This window comes from Salarias fasciatus (assembly GCF_902148845.1).
Source record: "Salarias fasciatus chromosome 23 unlocalized genomic scaffold, fSalaFa1.1 super_scaffold_20, whole genome shotgun sequence".
In the NCBI taxonomy this organism is placed as follows: Eukaryota; Metazoa; Chordata; class Actinopteri; order Blenniiformes; family Blenniidae; genus Salarias; species Salarias fasciatus.
The window spans coordinates 8,127,522-8,151,881 of record NW_021941230.1 but is presented as its reverse complement, the minus strand read 5'-3'; the positions used below and the strand labels follow the sequence as shown (position 1 = coordinate 8,151,881).

Below are 24,360 nucleotides of genomic sequence, written 5' to 3'. Positions count from 1 at the left end.
TGTGTGTGTGTGTGTGTGTGTGTGTGTGTGTGTGTGTGTTGGCTTTTCAGTGATTTGACTGAGAAAGCAAACAAAACAGATTTCACAAAAGCCGATTCCCACCAGCTGACCGCTTCAGGTGTTTCCAGCGTTTCTCCCTTCGAGGTCACTTCCTCCGTCGGAGTCCGGTCGGTCGGAGCGCCGGCTGCTCTTGGCAGCCCCCCCCCCCCCCTTTAACCTTGCTGCGTCTCTGAGAACACAGATGGCAGATTGCTCCACGCCTTATTTGCTCCTAAAACACACGCCGCCGCCGCCGCCGCCTCCTCCCGGGTGGCGACGGGGTCACGGCGAGCCGGCCGGGGAGAGTGTGTGCGTTCGGGCATCAGAATATGAATATGCATGACGGGCTCAGGGAAACGCAGTGTTTTCATGAGATGTTCTCTGCCGCGCTGAGAAATCCGCCTGCGGTCGTCGTTGCAGCACAACACCAGACAAAGGTCCTCTCTGCGGCCCCGGCAGGGTCTCATTCCAACTCGGCGATGCTTTGTTTTGAAATCTGAGCGTCCCCGGTCGTCTCGCACTCCGCCTCGCTCGTTATGAGCTTCATTTGCCCACAAGCCTCTGAATAATCACTCGCTTTTCATTTTCCCCGAGCTTTAGCCCTTTAAACACTCCACCGCTGGGTTGTTTGGCCAATTACAGAGCCGCCTTTCTATTACTCAGCATATTGGATCAAATTGCGAATGCCACGGGGGGTGATCAGAGGAATGCAAAACGCAGCACTGTGGAGAAGACGCTGCGAGGAACAATCGTTCCACATGTGTAGTACAAATGACGCCGCCGCATTTTCCTGCAAGAGAATAAAGTCATTAACTGATAGCGTCCCGCCGCCGCCGCCGGGGGAATGAACTCGCCCTCCGTCACGCGATAAACCTGGACGCCGACCAATCGGCTCGCGTTCCAAATCGCTCCAATTACACAGTTGGTTAGAAACTGTTGCGGAAAGTGGTGAGGAAGGGCGCGAAGGGGAAGGCGCCGCGCGGGGTGTAGTCGGTGAAGAATAGCAGCATGGGAGCGCCGGCGCGCGCTCGCTGCCCACGAGCTCTCGCAAGGTTTGCCAATAAAGCCGTCGGAGTGAGCGAGGCGCCTCGCCACGAGCGCTGCCCACGTCTCCCCCCCCCCCCGCCCCCCGCCGTCGCTTTCCGCACTTTTCATTTCTCCCGCAGGAGCGCCGCCGACACTTCGGACGTCAGCGACGGTAACGACGATGACGGCGGCGGCGCCAGCAACAAAGGCTTTCGCTCTCTACCTGGAGGAATCACGAGGGCTACGGCGGCACAGTAATCCGGTCTATTTGTCCACGCTCGCCAACACACTCCTACACATCAACAGGCTCGGCGCTGAAGAGGCCCGGCTCTTGACCTCTGGGGAGAACAAAAGGAACAGATCAATACTTCATTTCTATTCTTCGTGTCTCTGCGAAGCTTTGAAAACGACCGTGCTACTGCTCTTCTTCCCGACCTGGTTAATTTCAAGCACAACCAGCGGCTCTAATGACGTCCTCTCAGGCTTATGTTGTCAATATGGATCAAGGCGTTTCTTATTAGGTAATAATACAGGACTGAATATTCTGGATTGAACAGATTTCAATAGGTTATGACATCCTCAAATCAGATATTGCTCGTGTCAGATATAACTCAGTGTGTTTTGTTGAGGGTTTTATTCATGACGACAGCTTTGGATTGTTTGCGGATTATTGTTCTCACTGGTCGGAGACCTCGAGGTCGACCCAGGAATCTCCGGAGAGATAATATGAGAGGCCGGAGGAAGCTTGGGAGGGCAGAACCGTCTCTTCGCTCTTTCCTCCGACTACCGCTGCAACTCCACCTCCACCGTGAAGGAAATGAAATGAACCGAGAGACTCCAGGCTGCAGACACTTTCACCACCCTCCATTCACAAGTGACAGCGAGTGTAAAAAAAAAGACTGCTTGGATGTACTTTGCATTTTGCGGTCCTGCCGGTCAGCTTTCTATTTATTCAATCATCCACTTCTTGGTGAAAACAGCCAGTTTCATCTTCGACGCTCTCAAAAATAATGATTGTTTTTATTTTCCCCGGACTGACAGAGAGGATTCTGCGAACGGGAGAGAAATATGGCAGAACTCCCCCGCCGAAAACACTCACAAAAAATACTTTGCGTTGACACACAGAAATCGATTTGCATCCCCTCGTGCGCTCGAAATCGTTCATTCGGTCGCCAGTCAAACCGCGCTCAGTTAATTCACGGCCGTCGTGGAAGAAGCTGTTTGCAGAGTCACGTTGAAACGAGGGAGAAGTAAAAAAAAAAGAAAATCAACTTTAACTCAAGTGGAGTAAAACTTTTATGGTGTTTTCTGTAATAAATACAAAATCAAATCTTAAAAAAAAAAGTGCTTTATTTAATCTCAAGTAATCGAAAAGAAGAAAGCACTGGAAAATCTTGTATTTGTCCTCAGAATACACTCGGACTGCTCTTACAGTGCATCTGCTCTCATGTTCAAGTAATAGAAAATATAATAGTCTGCGGCCCGCTCACAGCACTGCAAACACTTGCATGTTACACATCAACAGAGGTTACATTCACCTGGGAATGCAAACAGCAGCGATACGTTTTTTTTTTTTTTTTCGCCCTTGCTGCACAAAGACAAAGATCTGCTGTAAGAAAATACGACTGTTTTCTGCGAAGAGTGTCAGAATGCGTCAGAATCCCGACACGGTGTTTGAATCGAGTCCTCACTGCGACGTCCGGACGGTACGTCCAACCGCGACACCGTGTTTGGAAAGGACAACAACTGAAAATGCACAGAGCACATTCATAATTAGAGCATCTGGTTTCCGAGGAGTGTGTTGGCCTTTTCTTTCGGGTAATTGGGGACGGCCTGTGGCCTTCTGGAAGTCGACAACAAACGACCTTTATCAGGTGTTCTTTCATGGAAAATGTTTCCCAATTTTGTGCCTAGTTTGTGAATCAGTGAGCTGTAATCCGACACCTTGAGCCGCAAATTCACTTGCGATGGAATCAGCACCCAGATGCTTGAATTCCACGAATCCCGGCGGTTTCTGAAGCCAGAGGACCATTTCCTCCTCCTGCGTCGTCCTGCTAACACTTGAGATGTTTCTTGCTCGTCATGTCGTTCCAGATCCGGTGCATCTCCTCGGGGGAGATCTGGTGCACGGTGACCACGCGGCGGTAGCGGCAGAGGCTGTACGCCATCTTCCAGTGGTTGAAACCGCTGTTTTGGAACGGGTGGATTCCCAGCTTGCGGAGGCACACGCCGACGTACACGTCCTCCAGGTGCAGCAGCCTGGTGTGCAGCGACGTCTTGTATATGAGCTCGGCCACGTCGGCCGAGAAGACGTACCCGGTGCCGGAGCAGAACGGCGGGTACTTGCTCTCCGGGTACAGATCCCGAGGCATGTACCACTTGCTGCGCATGTCTCTGATGGGGCCGCCGTTGATGACGTACCCGGTGAAGTACCTCCTCCTGGGCTTGGTGGTGGGCTTCAGGAGGGTGTAGATCAGGTTCTCCATGTTGACGAAGATGTCGCTGTCCGTTTTGAGGACGTACTGCGCCTTGCCGCAGAAGGTGGCCACCCAGCGCATTCCCATCAGCGTCTTGAGCGTCAGGTTGTGGTACGAGTCGATGAAGTCCTCCACCACGATGTCGTGGAAAATCTGGCTCTCCTGCTCCACCATCTGGTTGAGGACGGCGTCGGTGCTGCGGCCCAGCAGGAAGAGCGTGACCACGCGCACGTCAGCGAAGGTGCTCTCGTCTCCCCACGTCTCCCTGATGGCCTGCCGGGCGTCGAACTCCTTGTGGGTGGTGCTGATGAGGATGACGAGGAACGGGGGCTCGGCCTCGCACTTCTTGGCCTCGTTGATGAGGTAGCCGAAGTCGTGCGGGTTGAGCGAGCGCGTCCGGATGTTGCCGAACGTGCCGTTCTTGCCGGGCTTGATCGCCTTGCGGACGGGGATGTTCATCTGGCCCACGTAGGAGGTGGAGGGCCGGGACACGCTCAGGTACCACAGAGCGCTCGCCCAGCAAACCACCGTCAGCAGGTACAAGCAGGAAACCTTAGAAGGCATTGCTGGTCACTTGGTGGGCCTCACCGGGGTCAGTGCGGTTGGAAAAGCGGGGGCGTGCCTCCATGGGTCGATCGGCGCCGCAGCGTGAGGCTGCCTCCGCACCACGGCCAACATCAATCTCAGATAATAGACTCCTCCGTCGTCTGGCGTCGGGTTTCAGATCAAGAGGGAGCTTTCATCACGTCCACAGCCGTCCCATCTCAGCTCACGGGGGGCGACAGCAACTAAAAAAAGATGACAACAAACAAGCGTAAATCACACACGTCCTGAAACAGAAACTGGGAGATCAGTACGTGACTCGTACCATGAGGTTTCAGATATTTCTTAACCAGCCCGCATAGCAGCGCAGCATGTGACACACGTTACAGCGCTTTCAACACCCGATTCATTACAGCCCATAACGTCAGCGCAGGCAGCGGCGTGCCACTTCCCGCCCTCCCATCACTCCATCACCGCCTCTGATCAGAGCTGCTGCGGACGAGGGGGAAGAAAAACTCAACGTTTCACCGCTTCTGTTTCCAAACGCTGTTCGTCTTGGTCTCTTCCCCGCCGGAACGAACGCAATCTGGCAAGTAGAACCACATTCATATCTTCTTCTACCAAACTGGCCTCCCACCATTAACCGCCCTTACCTCAACCTTTATACACCTTGATGTTATCACACAGCCATTAAACCCAGATGACATCTCTGTAGGAACATTTTCCTGCCTACGCAGAGTCGAAAAAAACAAGGCTCAAACGATCTTGTCTGAATAATTTCTTTGTTGTGAATGACAAAAAAGTCTGGCATAATTTTTTTTTTTTTTTTGCGCCTCTCTTGTTTATAATGTCGGATTTATAGCAAGTGAGAAACACACATCATGTTTCTGTTTCTCTCCACCAGAAGGTTTGAGCAAATTTCCCTCCTCTGAATCATCCTGCAGCTGTGACACAAAGAAACGAGCAGACAGAAACCGACAAAGTCGGCAAAGACAAACAGAAGCTGCCAAAACGTGACAGAACCGCTACAATTAGCTGAAAAGCACTGAGGAAAAAATAAGATGAATATTAAATTAGACAATCAATGCAAGAAAGGAACACGAAAATCATCCTTTATATTCCAAAGGCCAAATGTTCTTTATTATAAAAAGAGTAACTGAATGTGTACAATCTTTCATTAGTTCATCCATTTTCAGAAGATTCTGCGGCTATTAGCAGCACTGATATGAACTCTGAATCTTGGCGGAGGAGTTATTCTTATTCAGACTCGCTGTGTTGCCTCGGGAGCAGTTCATCGAGCCGGAGTTTTAAGCAGGAAGACAATCTTTCCACAGGATGATTTTTTTCATTCCAAAAGAAAAAATCCCTAGAAACAAATGGTTCTGGAAGGAGGTTTTCAAGGAAAATTCTCTCAATTCCCTCATTTAGATTGTGAACTGTCAAAGTCAATCGAAAATATCAAAGTTGCAGGCAATCAATTCTGGGAAATTACACACAAAAAAAAAAGTCTCTTTCTTGTTCTTTAGCTGGTTTACTGACTATTACTGAAGGCTAAAGAGAATCAAGGACTTCATAAAAGGCTAAAAGGTTCTTTAAGGTTCTTTTTTTAAAGGGGACATCTTTTTGAAAATTCCCAGCATACAGGGAAATAAAAGAGATCCACATTCAACCAACCAACCAACCAACCAACCAACCAGCCAGCCAGCCCACCAACCATTCAACTGACCAGAAAACCAACCAGAGAACCAACTAAACAGCCAGCCAACCAATCAACCAACCAGCCAGCCTGGCAGCCAGTCAACAAACCAACCAACCAACCAACCAACCAAACAACCAGCTAGGCAAACACCCAAAAAAACAGTCGGCCAGCCAGCCAACCAACCAACCAACCAACCAACCAGCGAACCAACCAACCAACCAACCAACCAGCGAACCAACTAAACGGCCAGCCAGCCAGCCAACGAACCAACCAAACAGCCAAATAGCCAGCTAGCCAGCTAATGAACTAACCAACCAACCAACCAACCAACCAACCAACCAACCAGCCAACCAGCCAAATAGCCAGCTCGCCAGCCAACGAACCAACCAACCAAACCAAACAGCCAGCCAAATAGCCAGCCCACCAACCATTCAACTGACCAGAGGACCAAATAAACAGCCAGCCAACCAATCAACCAACCAGCCAGCCTGGCAGCCAGTCAACAAACCAACCAACCAACCAACCAACCAACCAACCAGCGAACCAACTAAACAGCCAGCCAGCCAAACACCCAAAAAACCAGTCGGCCAGCCAGCCAACCAATCAACCAACCAACCAGCCAGCCAGGCAGCCACTCAACCAACCAACCAACCAACCAACCAGACAAACAGCCAGCCAACCATTCAACCAACCAACCAAACCATCCAGCCAACCAACCAACCAACAGTCAACCAACCACCCAGCCAACCAACCAATGCTGCAAAAGACCCTGAAGGTGCAGCAGGGGAAGACCAGACCATCGTCAGTAAATCACATGGAGAGAGAAGAAAAACGTCACAGACACATCTTTGGACTGTTGAAGGCAAGAGTGTAAGAACCGGTCTGGCATTAAGGCTGGACACAATCTGTCCGGTCCGAACAGCAGTGTTAAATTAGAGCAAGTTACTTCAGGACTTTATAACGAATGGAGTAATAAACGTCAGTGGTCTCCTCTAGTCCTCTAATCTTCAGAACTGAAGATTTTTCCAGTATCTGTCCCAGTAGTTGGAGGAATCTCAAGTACCAGGGCAAACCGAAGAGGATGCGGTTGTACTTCCCACAGCTAAATATTTAATTTGTTCCTGTTCTTGTCAAGAAAATGATTGTGAACATATTTTTTTGCGTGTGTCCTTCAATAACTTTACTTGAAAACCAGTTTCTTGGGTTTCTTCTTGATTCCTCTCAGAACTTTCACAGCAACGGTCTAATTGGACTCCCTGACTCGGGCCACGAGGACACATTTAAACCCTCAGCGTGGGGTATTAATAGAATAGATTTAGATGTCAGTGAGCATTCCGAGGCGGTGATGGAGAACCGAATCACAGGATTTTGGGCGCCTGAAAGCCAAGCCCAGCCTAATCCGTGCTTACAAACAGACTTTTATTTGCTCACGACGTAATCTCTGCTGATGCGGCGGCAGACCTTCTTTTTTCTGAGGCTAATGCCGCTTTTTCTTCATGATCGTGCATAACTGATGACAAAGTGGAAAAAAAAAAGTGCTACAGATTCTATTAAAGATAGAGAAATTGTGCAAAGATTCTTCCCCTTGTGGAGCCATGTTTGAAGATGGAGTTGCCCTGATAAGAGCGACTCACTCTTTTATCGGCCTTCGGATTTTTTTCCTTGCGACGGCGCCTTTTCATCAGGTCTTTTCTCTTATTCCTCAAACAGACCGCTCTCTTCCCCCTCGCCGATATCTCCTCCCCTCTCTTTCTGAACCAGGAGTCATCAATCTCACGGTCCAGCAGAATCCATCTCATCATGGCTGCTTTTCCACACCTCCTCCCTCTCTATCCTCTCAATCACTCTCCCCTTCTCCACTCCAGCCAGCGCCTGATCCATCTTTATATGTCTCGCTGCCTCACTCCTCCTTCCTAATCCTTTCCCTGGCATTTTTTTTGAGATTGTTTTTCTCGGTTTTGTCTTCGCGTCGCCGCGGCCCACCTCCACCCGGTCGTTATTCCTCGGTTCGGTTTGTCGACGCTTCGCTGGTCCACTCCAACTTATTGACAGCTCCTGCCATGATAGATCTCTGGGAAAGTGTTCGATCCCTGCCGGCTCCTTTCCTCCTCCTGCTCCCACTCGTTCCGACAAACATCGCAAAAATCGTCATATCCATCCCTCCTTCCCTGACCTCCACCCTCGCACGTTGGCTTGTTTTTTTTTCTTCTTTTTTTTTTTCGCCTATTGGGCCCCGTAATCCTCTGAAACTACTTTGCGCTGAGCCCCTCCCGAGGCTGGAATAGCCGATATCCTTCCTTGGCGATGCACCTCACGGAGTCCCGAGACTTAACTTCCCCCCTCCGAGTAAATTGAAAGACGGCTATATCGTTTCATGCTGCCGTGTCGCTTCGAATTAGATTAGTGCTCAGAAGCAACGGTGAATATCAGCGCTCGAGATCAGGGATTTTTTTTTTTTTTTTTCTAATTGTGGTGATAAAGCTCCTGCAGCAGCAGCAGCAGCAGCAGCAATACGACGACTCCAGCGTTAATCTGTGGTTCGGAGAAGACGGACCACACTGACGACGGATCGCTCTCCTAGTTTGTTCAACACAAATAAGTCTGGATCTTTCTGTTTTGACGACATGTCAGGAGGAACTGGAGTCAATTTCAGTGTAAAGGGTGAAGCACGGACAAGAAACAGGGACACACACACACATCTCTGGATGAGTTCGTCTGCAGAAAACCTTCTCATGCATGATACAGAGAGAAGCCTGACACGTAAATGCATGAAGCTGCATCAACTTCATGTATGATTTTCACCTTTGAGTAACTTCTAACACTTAAATAACAACTTAAAATTAAAAATAAACCGTGTTGGGTGGTACATGAGTGAAAAACAAATGACACTGCAGGAGTTTTGTTATTGTAGCATCAATTAGTAACAGAAAAGCTAAAGTTTTAAGTGAGGGGGTGTAAAATACCATAAATATCTCCTGGAGAAATGCGATGTAAATCCAATCAGATCTGTAATTACCATCAGATGAAGCGCTTTCCTGAATTAGTTTAGCAGAACAAATCAATTTATTGCAGGACTTTGGCTGCATTAGCTACGGTTTAATGTTCCTAATGAACTGGCAACTGAGTTTAGGGCTCAATTAAAATCACATTTCATATGTTATCGCTCAGCAAAGTCACAGTTTCACGATCTAAACAGATTAGAAGAGGGAAAAAAAGTGTTTAAATGCGAGAAAGAAAGTTAGTTTCAACGGGTTTAGCGTGAAAATTACATTTTCAAACACATTTCAGAATAGAAAACTGGAAATTTCTTTGAGTTTTCGCTTAGAGAAGTGAAACGTTGCCTGGAAAAATGGTGCATTTCATCGCTGAGAGCATGTTTGCAGTATGTAAGGATTCATTTAATCGCTTCCTGTTGCTGAAACACAGATTAGTTGGACAACCTGGAGAAAAAAAAGGCACCATCAGACGTCTGATATCAGATGGCTAACGTTGTTGGAGTAGTATTGATACTTTGGTAGTGTGGTAAAGTTATCAGAGAAGTGACTGGATGCACAAAAAGAAGTCTAATAGCGTGGAGTACATCAGCTCGAAACCTTTAGATCAGGCCACTAAAGTATCTTTCGTCAAAGTCAAAAAGTGCATAAAGTCATTGATTTAACTGGAAAATATCTTCTCGATGTTTTCTTGTCATTGATCCCCAATTGAGAGCCGCCCCTCGTGGAAACCGCTGTTCAGTCTGTCTGTACCTTCGACTAATGGAAACGGAGCGCCGGGTTTCGCTGACTGATTGATACGCCGAGTGTGGAAATCAGACATGGCGAGCCCATTGTGCCGCCGAGCACCAGAGGCTGAGCGCGCAACCGCTTGACAGCCGCCGCGTCTCTCTCTCTTTGACTGACTCTGAAAAGACGACGAGCGTTAGCGGGGGGAAAAAAAATATCCAATTAACTGCTTGCCATGTTAATATCATAAAGCAAACGTCTAAGAATAGGACTGAAGAGCTGCGGTGGCTTTGTGCGGCGCACAATGACTGCCCCGCTGATTAAAACGCGCCGATGGAAAAAAGGCCTGAAATACCAGACGGCAGCAAAAACAGGCATTAACGTGTGAAAAGCAAGAGGGGGGGTAAAAAGTGTAATAATTACAGTTATTATTCCCCTCCCATTCACAGGGCGTATTGCTAACGATCTACTAATCTGAAGCGGTTGTCATGACAGCGCATCGGCGGACCACAGGGAGGGCGGGCGGCTGGCGGAGGAGCGCCGAGTTGAGGGAATGTTGCGGGGCTGCAGAGAAGCGCTAAATGTTTCTGAGCGTCTTCCCCCCGGCGGGGAAGTCAATTTAGCGAGCTTCTGCCGCCGCTCCATTACACCGCACTGCCATTTCCAAGACTTCGCATTATGGTCACCTGTGTGTGGCGGCGATGGCGGCGGCGGCGGAGGCTCCAAAGCCATCTGACATTTTATCCCCTCCTGGAGCCCGAAGCCAGAAGCCACAGGTCGATTGACACCAAATCAATATTTCAGGGGAGTCCAGAAAAGACTCCCGGTTTATCACTTTTTGGGGTTTTTCGGTAAGAGAGAAAACAATTCCCGAAGAGACGGCAGTGATGGCGATGCTCGAAACTCTGAATCTCAACAGAACAGCTCGATTCTGGTCGGATTTATTGATATATTGAACAGATGTCCAGAGCCAGCGTGGACAACTGGCAGTTCTTTACATCAAGAGAGCCAGTTTCCATCACCGTCTACATTACTGGTTTCTCTAATGACGGCAATAAATCAAGGGTTAATTCGACTTTTTTCATAAAATTAGTTGAAATAACTCCAATATACTCTTGTGGTCCTCAGTTTCTCTATGAAAGCTTTATTGAGATCGATCTGTGTGTCGTCTTCAGACTGAAAATAAGTGGAAGACTGGCTGTAAAACTTCTTCCACAGTGTGCAGAAAGTGCGTTCCCACACAGGTTTGATGCACCAAGTCCAAACTGTTTTGCTGAAAACCTCCAGAGGAAGATTCGAGAGCAGTTTGGAGCCTTTAAATGTTGATTTATTGACGTTTTTTGCAGCAGATTCAGAGCCTATACGCCGACTGTTTTGAAGCAGGCCAGCCAATTTCCACGGACGACTGCGTTATTGGTTCCTCTAATGACAGTAATAAATCAGAATTTAATTAAAAAAAAAAATTGAGAAAAAAAAAAAAATGATTGAAATCTTTCCAATACAGTTCTGCGTGGTCAGAATTTGGCCGACTGGATGTGAAGTTTGACTTCTGGATGTAAAATATGTTAAAGATTCCGTTCTGCGTGACAACTGAAGGGCCGTCTGTTGCACATGTGAATATTGAAAGCTGAAAGAGAGATAAAGTGTCTGTGTTGTTCCACCGGCGGCAGCCTGAACCCACGAAGATGTGAAACGTTCGTTAAAAGGTTCGGGCTTCCCTCCGACCTCAGCACTTCACTTCCTGAAGGTCCTCACGCAGAACCAGGAAGTTGAACATCTTGAAATATTGATTGGGATTAAAGATTTATTTTGAGGCTCTTTCCTGAATCTGACCTGACGCGGTCAGCAGAATACAAGTCACTTCTGGGTTCTTCGTCGTAGGGCTGGGCGATACGGAAAAAAAATGATCACGATTTTTTTTTTTTTCATATCATTCAATCTCGATTATAATCACGATATGTAATATTGTTTTTAAACCAGTTTTAAAGCATCTGCACTGAAAACTAGAACTATAGAATAGTTTAACATTTGATTAACAAACCAAGTAAATCGCAATGCAAATTAAATAATATAAACAGAAAAATATAAGAACAATCTCACTTAAAGGTGCTATAGGCAGGATTCCGCATCTCTGCCATCTTGCTTAGGTTTACCTAAGCAAGATGGCGATTTGACCCATCTAAGATGGCGATTTGAAACCCAGCACAGCCTGTCCTGTTTTCTCTGACATCAAGCCCTTATGCAAATTAAGCCCCTCCCACAAGAACGTGTGACGAATGCCCCTTGACCAATCATGGTTAGAGCCTCATGGGCTCTTCTGATTGGTCAAAGATACCTGGAGCTGTCGAGATTCCTTTTCAGCTCAGAACAGAGACAGATGGAAACGCTGCGCCTTCGCGGTAGTGCAATTATGCTACACTCCTAAAGGATTATCAATGGATACTCTAACATTTAATCCAAAGAAAACACAGAAAAATTTGCAATGACTAACAAAATCCTGCCTAAAGCACCTTTAACAGTGCAGTAAATGGAAAAAAAAAAAATCTAGCACCAAGATAAAATCCTGCGATGCATCGTTTTTTTTTCAGTAAAAGAGAAGAACTGAACCATCGTTAGTTAAAGTGTGACAGTTTCCAGCCCTGAGGATTTTTGTTGCTATAAAAGATTAAAAAAACTAAAGAAACCGCCTGTGGATAATGAAGGTGCTTTAGAATGTAAACATTATTTTCAAGTTATGACGCTAAATATGCTGCTGCCGTCATTTATGCTTGCATCAAATGTACAAAATTTAAATAATCTAGATTGGACAGATGAGACTTAAAATGTAACTCAAAAGTACTCAAAAGAGCAGATTCCTTGCGGATCGGTGTGCTAGCAGCGGTGTGCTAGCAGCGGTGTGCTAGCAGCGGTGTGCTAGCAGCGGTGCGGCGTGGAGCAGCCTTTCCTGTCACCAGCAGCCTCATCTTCAGAGGATAACGCCGAGCCATGGCTGACTTCCTCTGCTTCGCTGCCCTCGGCTCCATGTTCGGCTCCATCTCTGTTTACTTCTCAGACAACTTACAGGCAGAAGTTGAGCAGGAAAAAGTCGACTGTGATTGGCTGTGGTCACGCACATTCCTGCCATGTCTGATCGAGTGCTCACAGCTGATCACCGTGATCGACTGGAAATTAATCGCGATCACCAATCACGATCATATAATCGCCCAGGCCTACTTCGTCGTCAAAATCGCGTGGCGGCGAAACGAGACGACGACCCGCCGTGAAAAAACCGGATCAGGAAACCGTGAAGCCAGTTTCGAAAACCGATTGAAGGCTGGGAGTTCTCAGCTGGAACCTCCCCGCGTTCACCGTCCGGCTGAAAAATGAGCCGTCCGGAAGGTCGAGCGGGGCCGGCTCAGCGAGCGCCGCCATGTCAGCGGGGTCGTTCCCTCCGGACGCCGGGAGAGACGCAGGTTATGCAACCATGTGTCTGATGCTGGGAGGGTAAACTGGACGTTCTGCCACAGCGAGTCTGAAGAGAGGTTTCATTCCGGCATCACTCTGCTCCTCTGAGCACAGAAATCCATTATATATGGATATTTCCTTCATGTTAAAGTGATTAAAATGTTTTTCCCCGGCAACTCCCGGCTCGCCGCCACACCTGATGTCACCCATCCTCATCTCGCCGCCTCAATTTGCTCCGATTTCCCCGTCACCTTGAGGAAGCGGCCGCCGGCTCGCCGGCATTCAGGCGGCGGCGCGGCGGAGTGGGCGGCCGGTGGCGGGGGGAGGGGTCACGGCAAGGATCAAAGACGTGACTCACCGGCTCTTCGCGGCGCGGCGACCCCCCTGCGGAGGAGAGGACGTGGGAGTTCCGCCGCCGTTTAATGCCGCGCCCCGTAATTGATTGCAGTCATTAGCGCGGCGTGGGCTAACCTTGCCGGAGGGGGTGGCGCCGAAAGGAGGAAAACAAAGACCGCGTCGCGTTCATGACATAAGCGGAGGTAAATAAATCAAACGGCGGCTGCAGGTTTGACACCCTCTCGGGAAACACGCTCGGTGATTGGCAGAGGGAAACAGCCTCGGGCCTCCGGAGCGTCTCCACGCCGCTGATTCCAGCAAAACGCTGTCAAAACGGGTAATTCTTTACATCGCCGCGGTAATAGCATTTGAAAACGGGGCCTGACCTGTAAATATCACTCAGCGGTGGGGGGAAGGATACGGAAAAATAATTGCTTTTCATGTCGGCGGGTGAGCGGGGGGGAGGGGGGGAGGGGAGGGAGCGGGGGGGGGGGAAAACAACTTGGGAGCAAATTATATTTATCAAACACAAGTGTGACTCCAGAGCAAGTCAGATTGTCTCTGATGTACTTTAGAATTACTGAACAAACAAAGAGGCGGCGAGGAGAGAGGAGGATTCTAAACACGCAGCAAAACGGGAAAATTCAGATTGGAAAAGGAGAAATTCCATCAATTGAAGAGAGAGAGAGAGAGAGATCTAGTGTTTTCTCTCATTTATATTCCAAAGAACTGCTGACTTTCACTATTATTCATTGTTTATTTTCTGATTTCAAATTAAAACATCAAAGTCAAATCAGATGCGGAAAATTATTAGTGGTTTTACTGGTGCTAAATGATCATTTTCTATTTAAAGGAACAAAAAAAATGATGAAACTGTATCTATCTTTGGGAACGTTCACTGTCAGTATGTAAATATTGTTTCGCCCGGCTGGTATTTGTTTGTGAAATCCAGTTTGTGTGAGCTTTCGCACACAAACACACACCTTTCGTAAATCAGGATTTTTGGCATTCGCGGCTCTAAACTGCCAGTCGAAGCGGACCGTGCTCGAGCACGCGCTCCCTCGCCGCCCGCCCGCATCCTCCGACTCCACACCTTATCTGGAGCGGCTGCTGCTCAGCGGGCGATAAGCTCAACAGGAGGTTTATTCTCGTCGGGAAGTAAAACTCTTCTGTCCGGCGTTTGATCCTCTTTCCCCCTCCGATCGTCCGCCAGCTCTAAACCCCATTATGTCGCCTTCGAAACATTCAAAGGAGGAATTAATGCGCCGGGAATTTAGACGGCAACGGCCAAATTGGTTTGCATCCCGCCTAATATGAAAGAGGCACAATTAGACTGTCAGAGATGAACGGGCCTACGCCGCGGAGCTCGCCGCGGCTTTTGTTTCTGCGGCGGCGGCGTTACAGGCCACGGGCCGGACGCCGCGGGCTTAAGCGGGAAAGCTGCTGAATGCCAAAGCGGCTTAGAGGCGACAGAGGAAACGGGATATCGATAGCAGGCCAGCAGGATTTGGCGCCCGATGCTTCGGCGACTCTTTCTTCGTGGAGTCCGGGACAAACGGCGCCGGGCTGCGAAGGCGTTCGGCGGCCAAGGCCGGCTTTGCACAAAAAAAAAAAAAAAAAAACAAAAACTCTCAGAGTTTGCTTTTAACTTGCTCTATTTAAGGGACTCTAAAGTCGATCTGGGGAAATGAAAATTGCCACTTCATGCGTATTCGCATCTCCCGCCCACAGATGGTGAAGGAAGCCAGGTGCTTGGGGTTCGTCTCGCCGCGCTGCGAGTCGAAGCCGAGGTTTCCCCGCGCCGCTCGCCGCGCTCTGAATGCCAAGCCGCCTCATAAATTGTAAATGACAGCTTGATTCATGCAGGTAATACATTCCTCCGTCCGACTGGGTGACATTGCGGCGGTGCGATATTCAGGCCGCATCAGGAGGCGGCGCGGCGCTCCGGGAGGACACTGGAATTATGCTAATACCGCCGGGGCGCATTCGGCACCCCCAAATTAAACATTTCCGGAGAGCAGCTGGCGAGGACAAAACGGCCCGCCAGCAGAGAAACACGGCCGGGTGTTTGGGATTGATAGATACGGTGTTTAAAAAAAAAAGAAGCAGCAATAACCTTCAGATCGGGCTGCAGATGTCAAACCTTTATAGTATTGACGGAATGCATCAGCTGGAGCGCCGCGGCGCCCGGGGCAAGGCGCTGCTCGGGGGTTTTTTTTTCTTCTTTTTTTTAGCCCTTCGACATGATCCAGGGCACAGTTTTGCTGAACACACACTCTGGTCCTCAGCATCGGCGGCGGGGCAATTCAGGGCAACTGTTCACCGGCGACCGCGGGTCGTTCGTGGGTCGATCTTCCTCGCGGACTGTCGCTTCACGCGGTGGAGGACCGATTCCCGCAGAGAGCAGGCTAACGTACGTTCCGTGCTTCGCGACAGTTTGTCTGCACCATGCGGCGACACGTATTTTCTTGTTCTTCATCTTAACTCAGATGGATTTTGATAGTTCCTTCAGATTTAGTGCCTTGTTTTTGAAAACGCAGCCCTCAGAAGAATAATGATTTGTTTCTATTGACTGTACGGCTCACGATGCGAGTCGTAAATCTTTCAGATTCTTATATATATATATATATATATATTTTTTTTTTTTCCCCCTCACACTCAAGGGACTCATGGGAGTTAAGAGTTATGGGAGTGTTACCTGCTCTCTCCTGCTGATCCGATCGGCACAGGCACAAATTGTAAAGGCGTCTTTCTCCAAAGCCTCAAATCAGACGAAGAATCGGCAAGGCCTTTTCATTTAAAGTCTATTTTTTTTTTTATAGTCAGCTTGATTTATTTGTTTTTCATAACCCAGAGCTGAAATCAAACAAAGTGTACAGGTACCACATCCTCGTCATCCGGCGTTTTGAAGTATGAAGCTTCCAACCAAGAAATATCAATATGTCTGTGTAGAAATCAGCATTAATGGAGTTGAGTGACTCTGAATTGAAGGAGAAAACAGGATATGGGGAGGTTGTTGGCTGGACGGCGGTCTGCACTGTTGGCCAATGTTCTTCTACGTTTATTTTTTGGTTGTAGACCTTGATGCCTGCGTCACAAATCCTCCAAACACCAACTCCTCGTTTTTAACAAAGTATTTTTTCATCACGCTGGTTCTTCTAGGACTAAATCGAGTCGTCCAAGGTCCTGATGGTTGTTTTATCAGACCAACATCAGTGAGAAATTCCTCAAAATCATTCTCTACTGAAGCTCAGCTGAGCCGTCGGACAACAGCGTCTACAAAAACTCTAAGAATTCGCAACATCCCCCCATTCAAGACATCTGGCCGGTCGGCACCATAATAAATCCCAGCGAGCTTTACGTTCAAAGTCCTCGTCAGGGGCTAACGACCAAATATAACAGTCCATTTGCTTTAATTTAGGCGGCCCACCCCCCAGAGCACGCAGGGATGTTACAGGGCGACTTGTCAGAGCCTGTAATGGAGATTTCTCTGGACGGAGAAGTTCTGAAGCCACTGGAGAGGAAACAGCAGAGCGGCAGGAAGAGCGTCCCTCGCAGGTCATTTTGCATGTGCGCTAAAGCAAATCGCCATACTTCAAAGCTAATCAGCTGGCGCCCGATTATAATATTTAACTCAACTTTAAAACTGAATGAGCAGATTCAGCAGCTGAAATAGGTCGGCCCTGGTGTTCCATCAACTTCTCTCACAGTTCAGTCCCAGGATTATGTAAGATGGAGTCGGAGGAGTGTGTTCCTGTGAGGGAAACGACGCCGCTGAGTCAATCCAGCACCTGCTGCAGACTGCAGGGCTGCTTTGTTTTGCGAGACAAACGCAGGTTTGATTTTCCTGCGACTTCCTGTTTCATGATCAAATGCAGCATTTGTTGCTCTTTGTCTTATATTTTCTATTTTTTTTTTTTTTTATTTATCAGTTTTACCAGTCATTAATGAAATGACCCACTCAGCAGCTTCACCACTTTAGTAGTTTTTGCCATTTAGATGCATTTAGGCATTTTCTTTTGCAGTTTTGGCCGTTTATTTATTAGATCTGGAATTCGTTTGTGTTTCTTTAAACATCCTCTGACAGAAATGTGACGGCATTTCCTGAAACATATGGAAGGAGGAAGTATTTTTGCTTCTTTTCTTTTCAGGCAAGGAGATTTTTTTCACCATATCTTTGAGATATAGCCATATTTCTAATTTTCATGACAAATGTCATCAAGACGTCAAACAAATGGAAGGTTAAGCCATTGTTTTAAACCCTTTTTGAACAGTTTGTCCATTATATTTGGCAGTTTTAACCAACTATTGGACCCCTTTAAGCTGTTTCACCATTTTTTGTGTGGTGGTGTTTTCGGATTTGAAGATTTCTACGTGAACGTGTGCGAAGCGAGTACCTGATATCAGATAAAAGTGCTTCTTTTTTTCCGAAAGCTGCAGGAAGCCACTTCAGAGGAGCTGAAAGAGCCACGTGTGGAAAATCGCTCCTGTTTGAGATCTCCTGCTCCTGCTCGTTTCTGATCCGAGGGGGTTTGCAGCTGTTCAGCCACTTGATCCCGCTCACGGAAACCGCTCGCCGGTGAATCCGCCCCATCACAATTCAGCTTATTGATCGCTGCGCGTGAACTCCTTCAAAGGAGTCCATTCTCAGGCGTATCGGCTAATCTGTAAATTGCGCGTCTCCGCTGAGGAAACCTTTTGTGAGAGGCGGAAAAAACAAGCGATCGATCCGCCGCTGGAGGACGGGCAGACGTTCAGGCGGACCCCGCTCTTCAGTCCTTTAAACACAACTGCCTCCGCGCCGTCCTGGAAACACCCGCCATCGCCGGGATGATGTTTCCAGATAAATTTTCCTTCCGCTGCCTGCTCCAGAGGTCTGCAACTCATCGACTCTGCCGTGAGATTCACGAGGAGAGCTTCAGAATGAGGCTGGCGTCACTTAGAAAGGGGAAAAAAAAAGAAAGTGGCACTCCAGCTGCTGATGGATAGAAATCCACATGAGCGACGTCCCGTCCGGTCACAAAGCGGCAATTTCAGCACTCGACTGATAAAATTAGATGGCTTTTAAGCGCGCCGTCCTCGTAACGAGCAGCCCATCGGAGGTGAGCGTTATTTCCCAAAGATGAGCTCAAATTACGCTCGAGTGCTCGGCTTCATCTATTAATTAGAAAAACCTCGTTTCTCCTGACTGACTGCGGCTTTGTGCTTCTTTGTATTATTGACATGTTTTGAAGCAAAAATGAAATGTTGACACTTCGTCCTTGAGGAAAGACGCGCTGCTAAAAATACGCAGAGCTTCCAGGAGCAGGAAGTCATTTCCCTTTTTCTTCACGTGGACTTAAAGATCTGGAATAATAATAAAAAAAAAAAACCTCGTCGTTGACAGTCAATAGTACGACTGTGATGGAACAAGGTCACAAGAAAGAGTCAGTGTCAGTTTTGTTGCAGCTGCTGCAGCTCAACACTCCCCTGCTGCTTCTTTATTTTTATTTTTTTTGTCTTTTCACATAACGCAATCGTAAATGATTACGATTGCTGGCCACCGTTTTTTTACGAGGCAACAATTCGTCTAATTGCTGGTGATTACTGGCCGCTGAGCTCCGACGCCGGCACACAAAGCTCCAATTTGGAATCGGGTAATTATCACTGCAGCTAACCGCCGTTGCTACCAGCACGTGCAGGCTACTGGACCACCACGGCGCTTAAAGACCGACTCCGGGCTAATCCCAGCCCCATTTACCAAAATCACCTAAAACCAACTCCTTCAGGTTCAAACACTTGGATCCAGGTAATGGTTTTGTGCATCGGACCTGTTTGTATGCGATCCATCGGCCTGAAGAACGCAGTGGCAGGGGCCACGGCACAGGAAATGTCTTTATTAAAGTCTAGGAATAAAAGTCCTGGAGGGGCAGCTGAGAAACGTCTCCACCCCGTTTTCCCCGCTTTGCCGAGCTGTGAAATCACTCATTAACTCCTGGACTCCCAGACGGATCTCTGACACATCCTACAACAAGCAGCCCAGTGAACCGAGGCAAACATCTGGAGCCAGCTGTGTGTGTGTGTGTGTGTGGCGTTCCGCCGCTCGCCGTCTATCGGGGACTTATCAAGACACAACATGGAGGCGGAGGTTCTCCAACCGCCTGCACACGTCCCATGATGCAGCACCTGTCCAGACGGCGCGCGCAGAGACAATGCGCAGTGTGCACGTGCGCATGCACGTGCACATGCACGTGTGCCCTCTGCTGTCGCTTCGCTTTAAGAGGAGGAAGCCTTCGCGCTTTAAAGCAGGTGTGCAGCTGCCGCCGCCCTCAGCTGACAGAGCTCCTGTTCGACGCGGACGCCGCGTGAAGGGTCCTCTGGTAATTATCTTGTCTCTGCGCCTGTCTGCGACACACACACACGCACACACACACACACACACTGGTGCCACTGCTGATGGCAGCACCTGCTGAGGACATGCAGCTTCAGCACTCCTTCCGGTAAATAACACTGCTGAGAGAGAGAGAGACAGAGAGAGAGAGACACACACACACACACACACACACACACACGGAACCATATTTATTTGTGGGACCCTCAGCTCTTCACTAAATTATATTTGAATTAATAAATATTTCACATTGTTGGGTTTTTTTTATGTTGCTTTTTTGGCAATTTGCGGAGACAAATGTGATTTTTTTAAAAATCACCATGTGCGAACACCAAAAAAACACAACACTGCTAAAAAAACCAACAAATCACAAAGCTACTAAATGGTGAATAATTAAAACAGCTAAAAGAAACAAAAAAAAAAAAAAAAACCCAAATGGTCACATAAATAAATAAAACAGTCACAATAAAAAGGCTAAAACAAGTAAAATTGCAATCACTTTCGACAAATCGTCACTTTACTCCCATGGTGAATCTAAACCCAGTTACTCAGCAGGTGGACGGACGGCTGAACACCACTGTGTTAGCTCCAACTGCTGAACACTGCAAAAAACTCAAGACGTTGTCCACAGGATCCGTGTGGATTCTACTCAAAACCGATAGATTTTTAGATGTGTTCAACTTTCCTCCAACTTTGTGAGAACTGGTTATGGAGTAAAAGCAGGAAGAGCGCTGCTTTAACACTTTGCAGTGTCACATACCTGTAGATTTAATCAGCGTCTCTCTCTCTCTCTCTCTCTCTCTCTCTCTCTCTCTCTCTCTCTCTCTCTCTGTCTCTCCCTCCCTCTCTCGCCCCGGCTTTTAGCTGCTGGATGCCGACGTTAATTAAGGCTGCCGGCAAAACCCTGCCGACAACACCGCCTGATTATACGTGTCAGTTTATCCATTTTCAGGTTCAGGTAATTATAACCGCGGTCACTTAAACGCGGGAGATGTTGATCCTCGTGCGATCGCGTTGCAGGTACGCGGGTATCCAGAGAGCTCATTATTTTTGAGGCAGAAGTCTTTTCCGACGGGCTCCATCAACGCTTGTGCCGCCACACCTTCGCGCCGACGGATTTCGAGCTTCGCCACATTACTGAGGTGTTCAACTGGACTCGTGTTGACGAAGGCTGCCGGATCAGGCGGCGAGGCTCCGACGTGACCATGAAACGGCCAAATATTCACCCCCGTCATCCCCGATGAGGGAAATCAATAAGTATGAGAGGAAGAGAGCGCTGCACTCAGAAACACGTCTTCATTGGAGACTTCTGCAGTAATTAAACGCAAAATTCGAGTACTGTCAGAAACACACTGATTGATACTGAAAGATTAAGTTATCTGGGGAAAAAACAAACTTATTGCCCAATTTTCCTACAACTGGAAACCCCTCCAGTCCGAACAGCCGGTTATTCTAATGGTCTTCTCAGACGAACACGTTCCAGCTATCATTGCTCTGAGCTCCCATGTGGTTTTTTTTAAAGATTATAACCTTTAAATCCATCTGCTCATTTCAAATCTGTCATATTATTAAAAATCATCAGTGTCGACCTTCAAAGCTGCAGTTATAGAAATGACACGTGTGTTTGGTGTTCGGCGTTATTAGATTTGAATAAAACGGGATTTTTGCTCCCGTCTGCTGAGACCTCCATCCTCTGCATGCTGAAATGGAAATATTAAAATGCACACATACATGCTGTGCGTCCGCCACCCTGCTGAGAGCGCAGCGGGGGCTCTCATATGAGTGTGTGTGTGTGTGTGTGTGTGTGTGAGTGAGCCAGCGTGATAACCCACCATCCGGCTGCCTTGGGCACATGGGAGGTGAGGCGGCGATCTGCAGCCGGCATGAGGTCCGGTCAGAGGTCACGCTGCTCAGCGCGCCCCCAGTAAATAAATGATTCCACCTGTCAGAGCCGCTCAGCTTCAGCTGCAGGAAATCTATGTCCTCCAGTCAATTCTTCACTGTGTGTGTGTGTGTGTGAGTGTGTGTTCCCTGACTTTGGCTTCCACATGAACCCGGACAGAAAACAGGTTCGCAATGTTGCGTTACGAAGCTAGTTTGCCTAGAATAACATGGAACACCGGGTGCGTGTTTTCGATTGTGCGCGATATTTTGAAGACGCTACGCTGACGGATTCGCGGCAGGATTTCCAACATCTGAAAATGTTTAGGAAAATGAAGCCCAGCTTTGATCAGACAAGCTGTTAATATGAGAGACGTTTCCCCAGCTGGCCCCCCACGACTTCTATTGGAAGATCTTCTCCCCTTTCTAAGCTCTTTCTCCCTTCGGCTTTGAATTGGTGACAGATCGTCTAAGATATTCATTTTTTTTCCTGCAAACTTCTGAATTATTTGCTGCCAACTTGCTGGGGGTGCGATTTTACGTGACGTCTATGTCTCAAATGCAACAAAATATGCGAGCGTTGGGACAAATGAACTCCTCTTGAAATCATATCAAACGTGTAACGCCTGCACCTGTGTTGTTTTGAGACAGAGTAATGCGATATATATATATGCAAATTAGCAGAGAAAATTAACCACAGAAAAACAACAGTTGTAACAGAACTGGCGGCAGCCTGAAGGTTTCCACCGTCATTTACTGTCCTGTGAAGAGGCGTTCAGGTGCGAGGCGCGTTGCGCAGTTAGCCGTGTTCGCACCCGTTTCGGCGTCTTCTGTAAGGACGCCGGGGCGAAGGCACGGAAGCAAAGTCACGCATATTGAAACCGGAGCGGCAGAGCGCACGCAAGCGGCTCTTTGAACCGCAAAACCTTCGGAGAACTTTATCGGCGCTGAGCGCCTCAGAGTGAGCTTTTGTGTGGCAGCCCTGAGGAGACAAATGGTGGGAGGTGTGTGTGTGTGTGTGTGTGCGTGTGTGGAATTGTATTTATTTACATGCTGCCCGCTCCACGGTCACACACAAGAAAGAGAGCGCGGCGATGCCAAAATGCACCCGGTGACAGTGTTGCCATGGCGACTGCATCGCGGCCGGCGCCGGGAAACAAAAGCATGCGGCGGAACCGAAGCTCGAAGCTGAGCCGCGCATATGCGGCTGCCGTGAAAGCGCCGGACAGGCCGACCGTACCTCCAGCGGAACCGAACGCTGCTCTAATGAGGGACTTTCAAACGGTGGAGAGGAGCCAGGAAGTAATCCATACACACAAATCTGGGAGGAAAAAAATAGAAACAAAATTAAGAAAATGGAGCAAAAGTGTCACAAGTCCTGAGGTGACTCCCGACATGATTTTTCCAATGGCGCGTAACGACCTTAACTACATCTGCAGGGACTGTTGATCAATACCGGTGACTCAACCGCTATCCTGCCAAGTGCTGAGGCAGCAACTTTCAAACCTTGTAAATAAAACACCCATTAGATGTCTTAACACCCCTTTAAAGTATTCCTGTAATGGAGGATTAGGGGGACATGAAAGTTGGAGCCATTTAAAAATAAGCATTAATGTAAGTGAATGAAGTCAGACGAAGGTTTGCCGCCGTCTCGATGAACGGCGTCGACATTTATGGAGGACTTTCTGGAATGAGTCGTGAGTAATTCAGATTTTTTTTATGACTTATGCTGCGGATGTAGTCTGCAGAAGTTTCCAGAGCGTCCGCATCAGTCCCTCCTCCGGCGCCCGTTCGTCAGTCCCGCCGCCGTGCGACGGAGGCGGTGACAGACGGCGATCCAGCGGCGCTTCTCATCGCCGGTGACGGCTGTCTGGCAGCGGATCCGTCTGCGAGACGGGCTTGCAGAGGCCGGCCGACGTCCGTCACATCGATCGGCTCCAAAATCCTCGCCCTCGGATGAACAAGACGGCGCACACACTGTGGATTTTCTGCAGCTTTCTGAGACATTCCAGGCTCCTGTTTTATTCAGTTTGTGAGATACGACGCCTTTAAATAATAATCGCTGCAGTTATTACTTCTGAGCTGTTCATGCTATAGACGCTTCAAACTTTCGGAGCTTCTTTAACGCGATTCGACGGATTAAATTTAGAAAAGATTTGGCGATCGGCCGAATGCATAAAACGCTACGGCGAGCTGAAGGTGGCTTTAAAGATTTAAAAAAATGAAGAATTGGCAGCTGAAATGTCAAAAAGAAGAAAGAAAACTGAGATAGAATGAAGGCACTTCAATTAAGTTTAATACATATGGAAATATAGGAAGGAAGGGTTGTGGTAATTATTGAAGCACATCTTACTCCAGTATTTCTTATAATAGCATGAGCACGACAGTGTTTTATGCAAAACTGCTCCCTTTCCTACTAAGTGCGCATAATTGATGCATTTTTTTTCCTTATTCCTCTGAAAAATGTGAAAAAACTGCACTTGCAAACCAGCACAGTTGACAGAAAACTGCTGCAAACGAGAGGCTCTATATTTAAACCCAGTCCAGGAAGGTGTTTTCACTTTACTTTTTCATCTCTTTTTTTTTTGTCACGGGGTTTTTGTTGTTGGACAGTTTATTGAGCTGTTCTCCTTCTAAAGAAGTCTTTAAGGCTGCACAAAGCAGAAATTGGGAAGTCTGTGTGGGATTTCGGTCAGTTTTAAACCACATTTCCCGAGTTTTAATTGAATAACTGAGTAAATACGCACATGGAGAATTAACTCAAGGCAGCTAATGGCCAGCCTTATTTTGGTTAATGGTTTAATTTTAAATCGCCAGATGGAA

General features: G+C 48.0%; 1 protein-coding gene across 1 annotated transcript; it reads right to left on the bottom strand.

The window, feature by feature from the left end:
- Nucleotides 1-3,119: 3,119 nt before the first annotated feature.
- LOC115383966 (beta-1,3-galactosyltransferase 1-like) lies at nt 3,120-4,178 on the bottom strand. The gene has a single exon (XM_030086199.1). It carries the CDS (start codon nt 4,104-4,106, stop codon nt 3,120-3,122), a length of 987 nt encoding a protein of 328 aa, XP_029942059.1. The 5' UTR covers nt 4,107-4,178.
- Nucleotides 4,179-24,360: the final 20,182 nt, after the last annotated feature.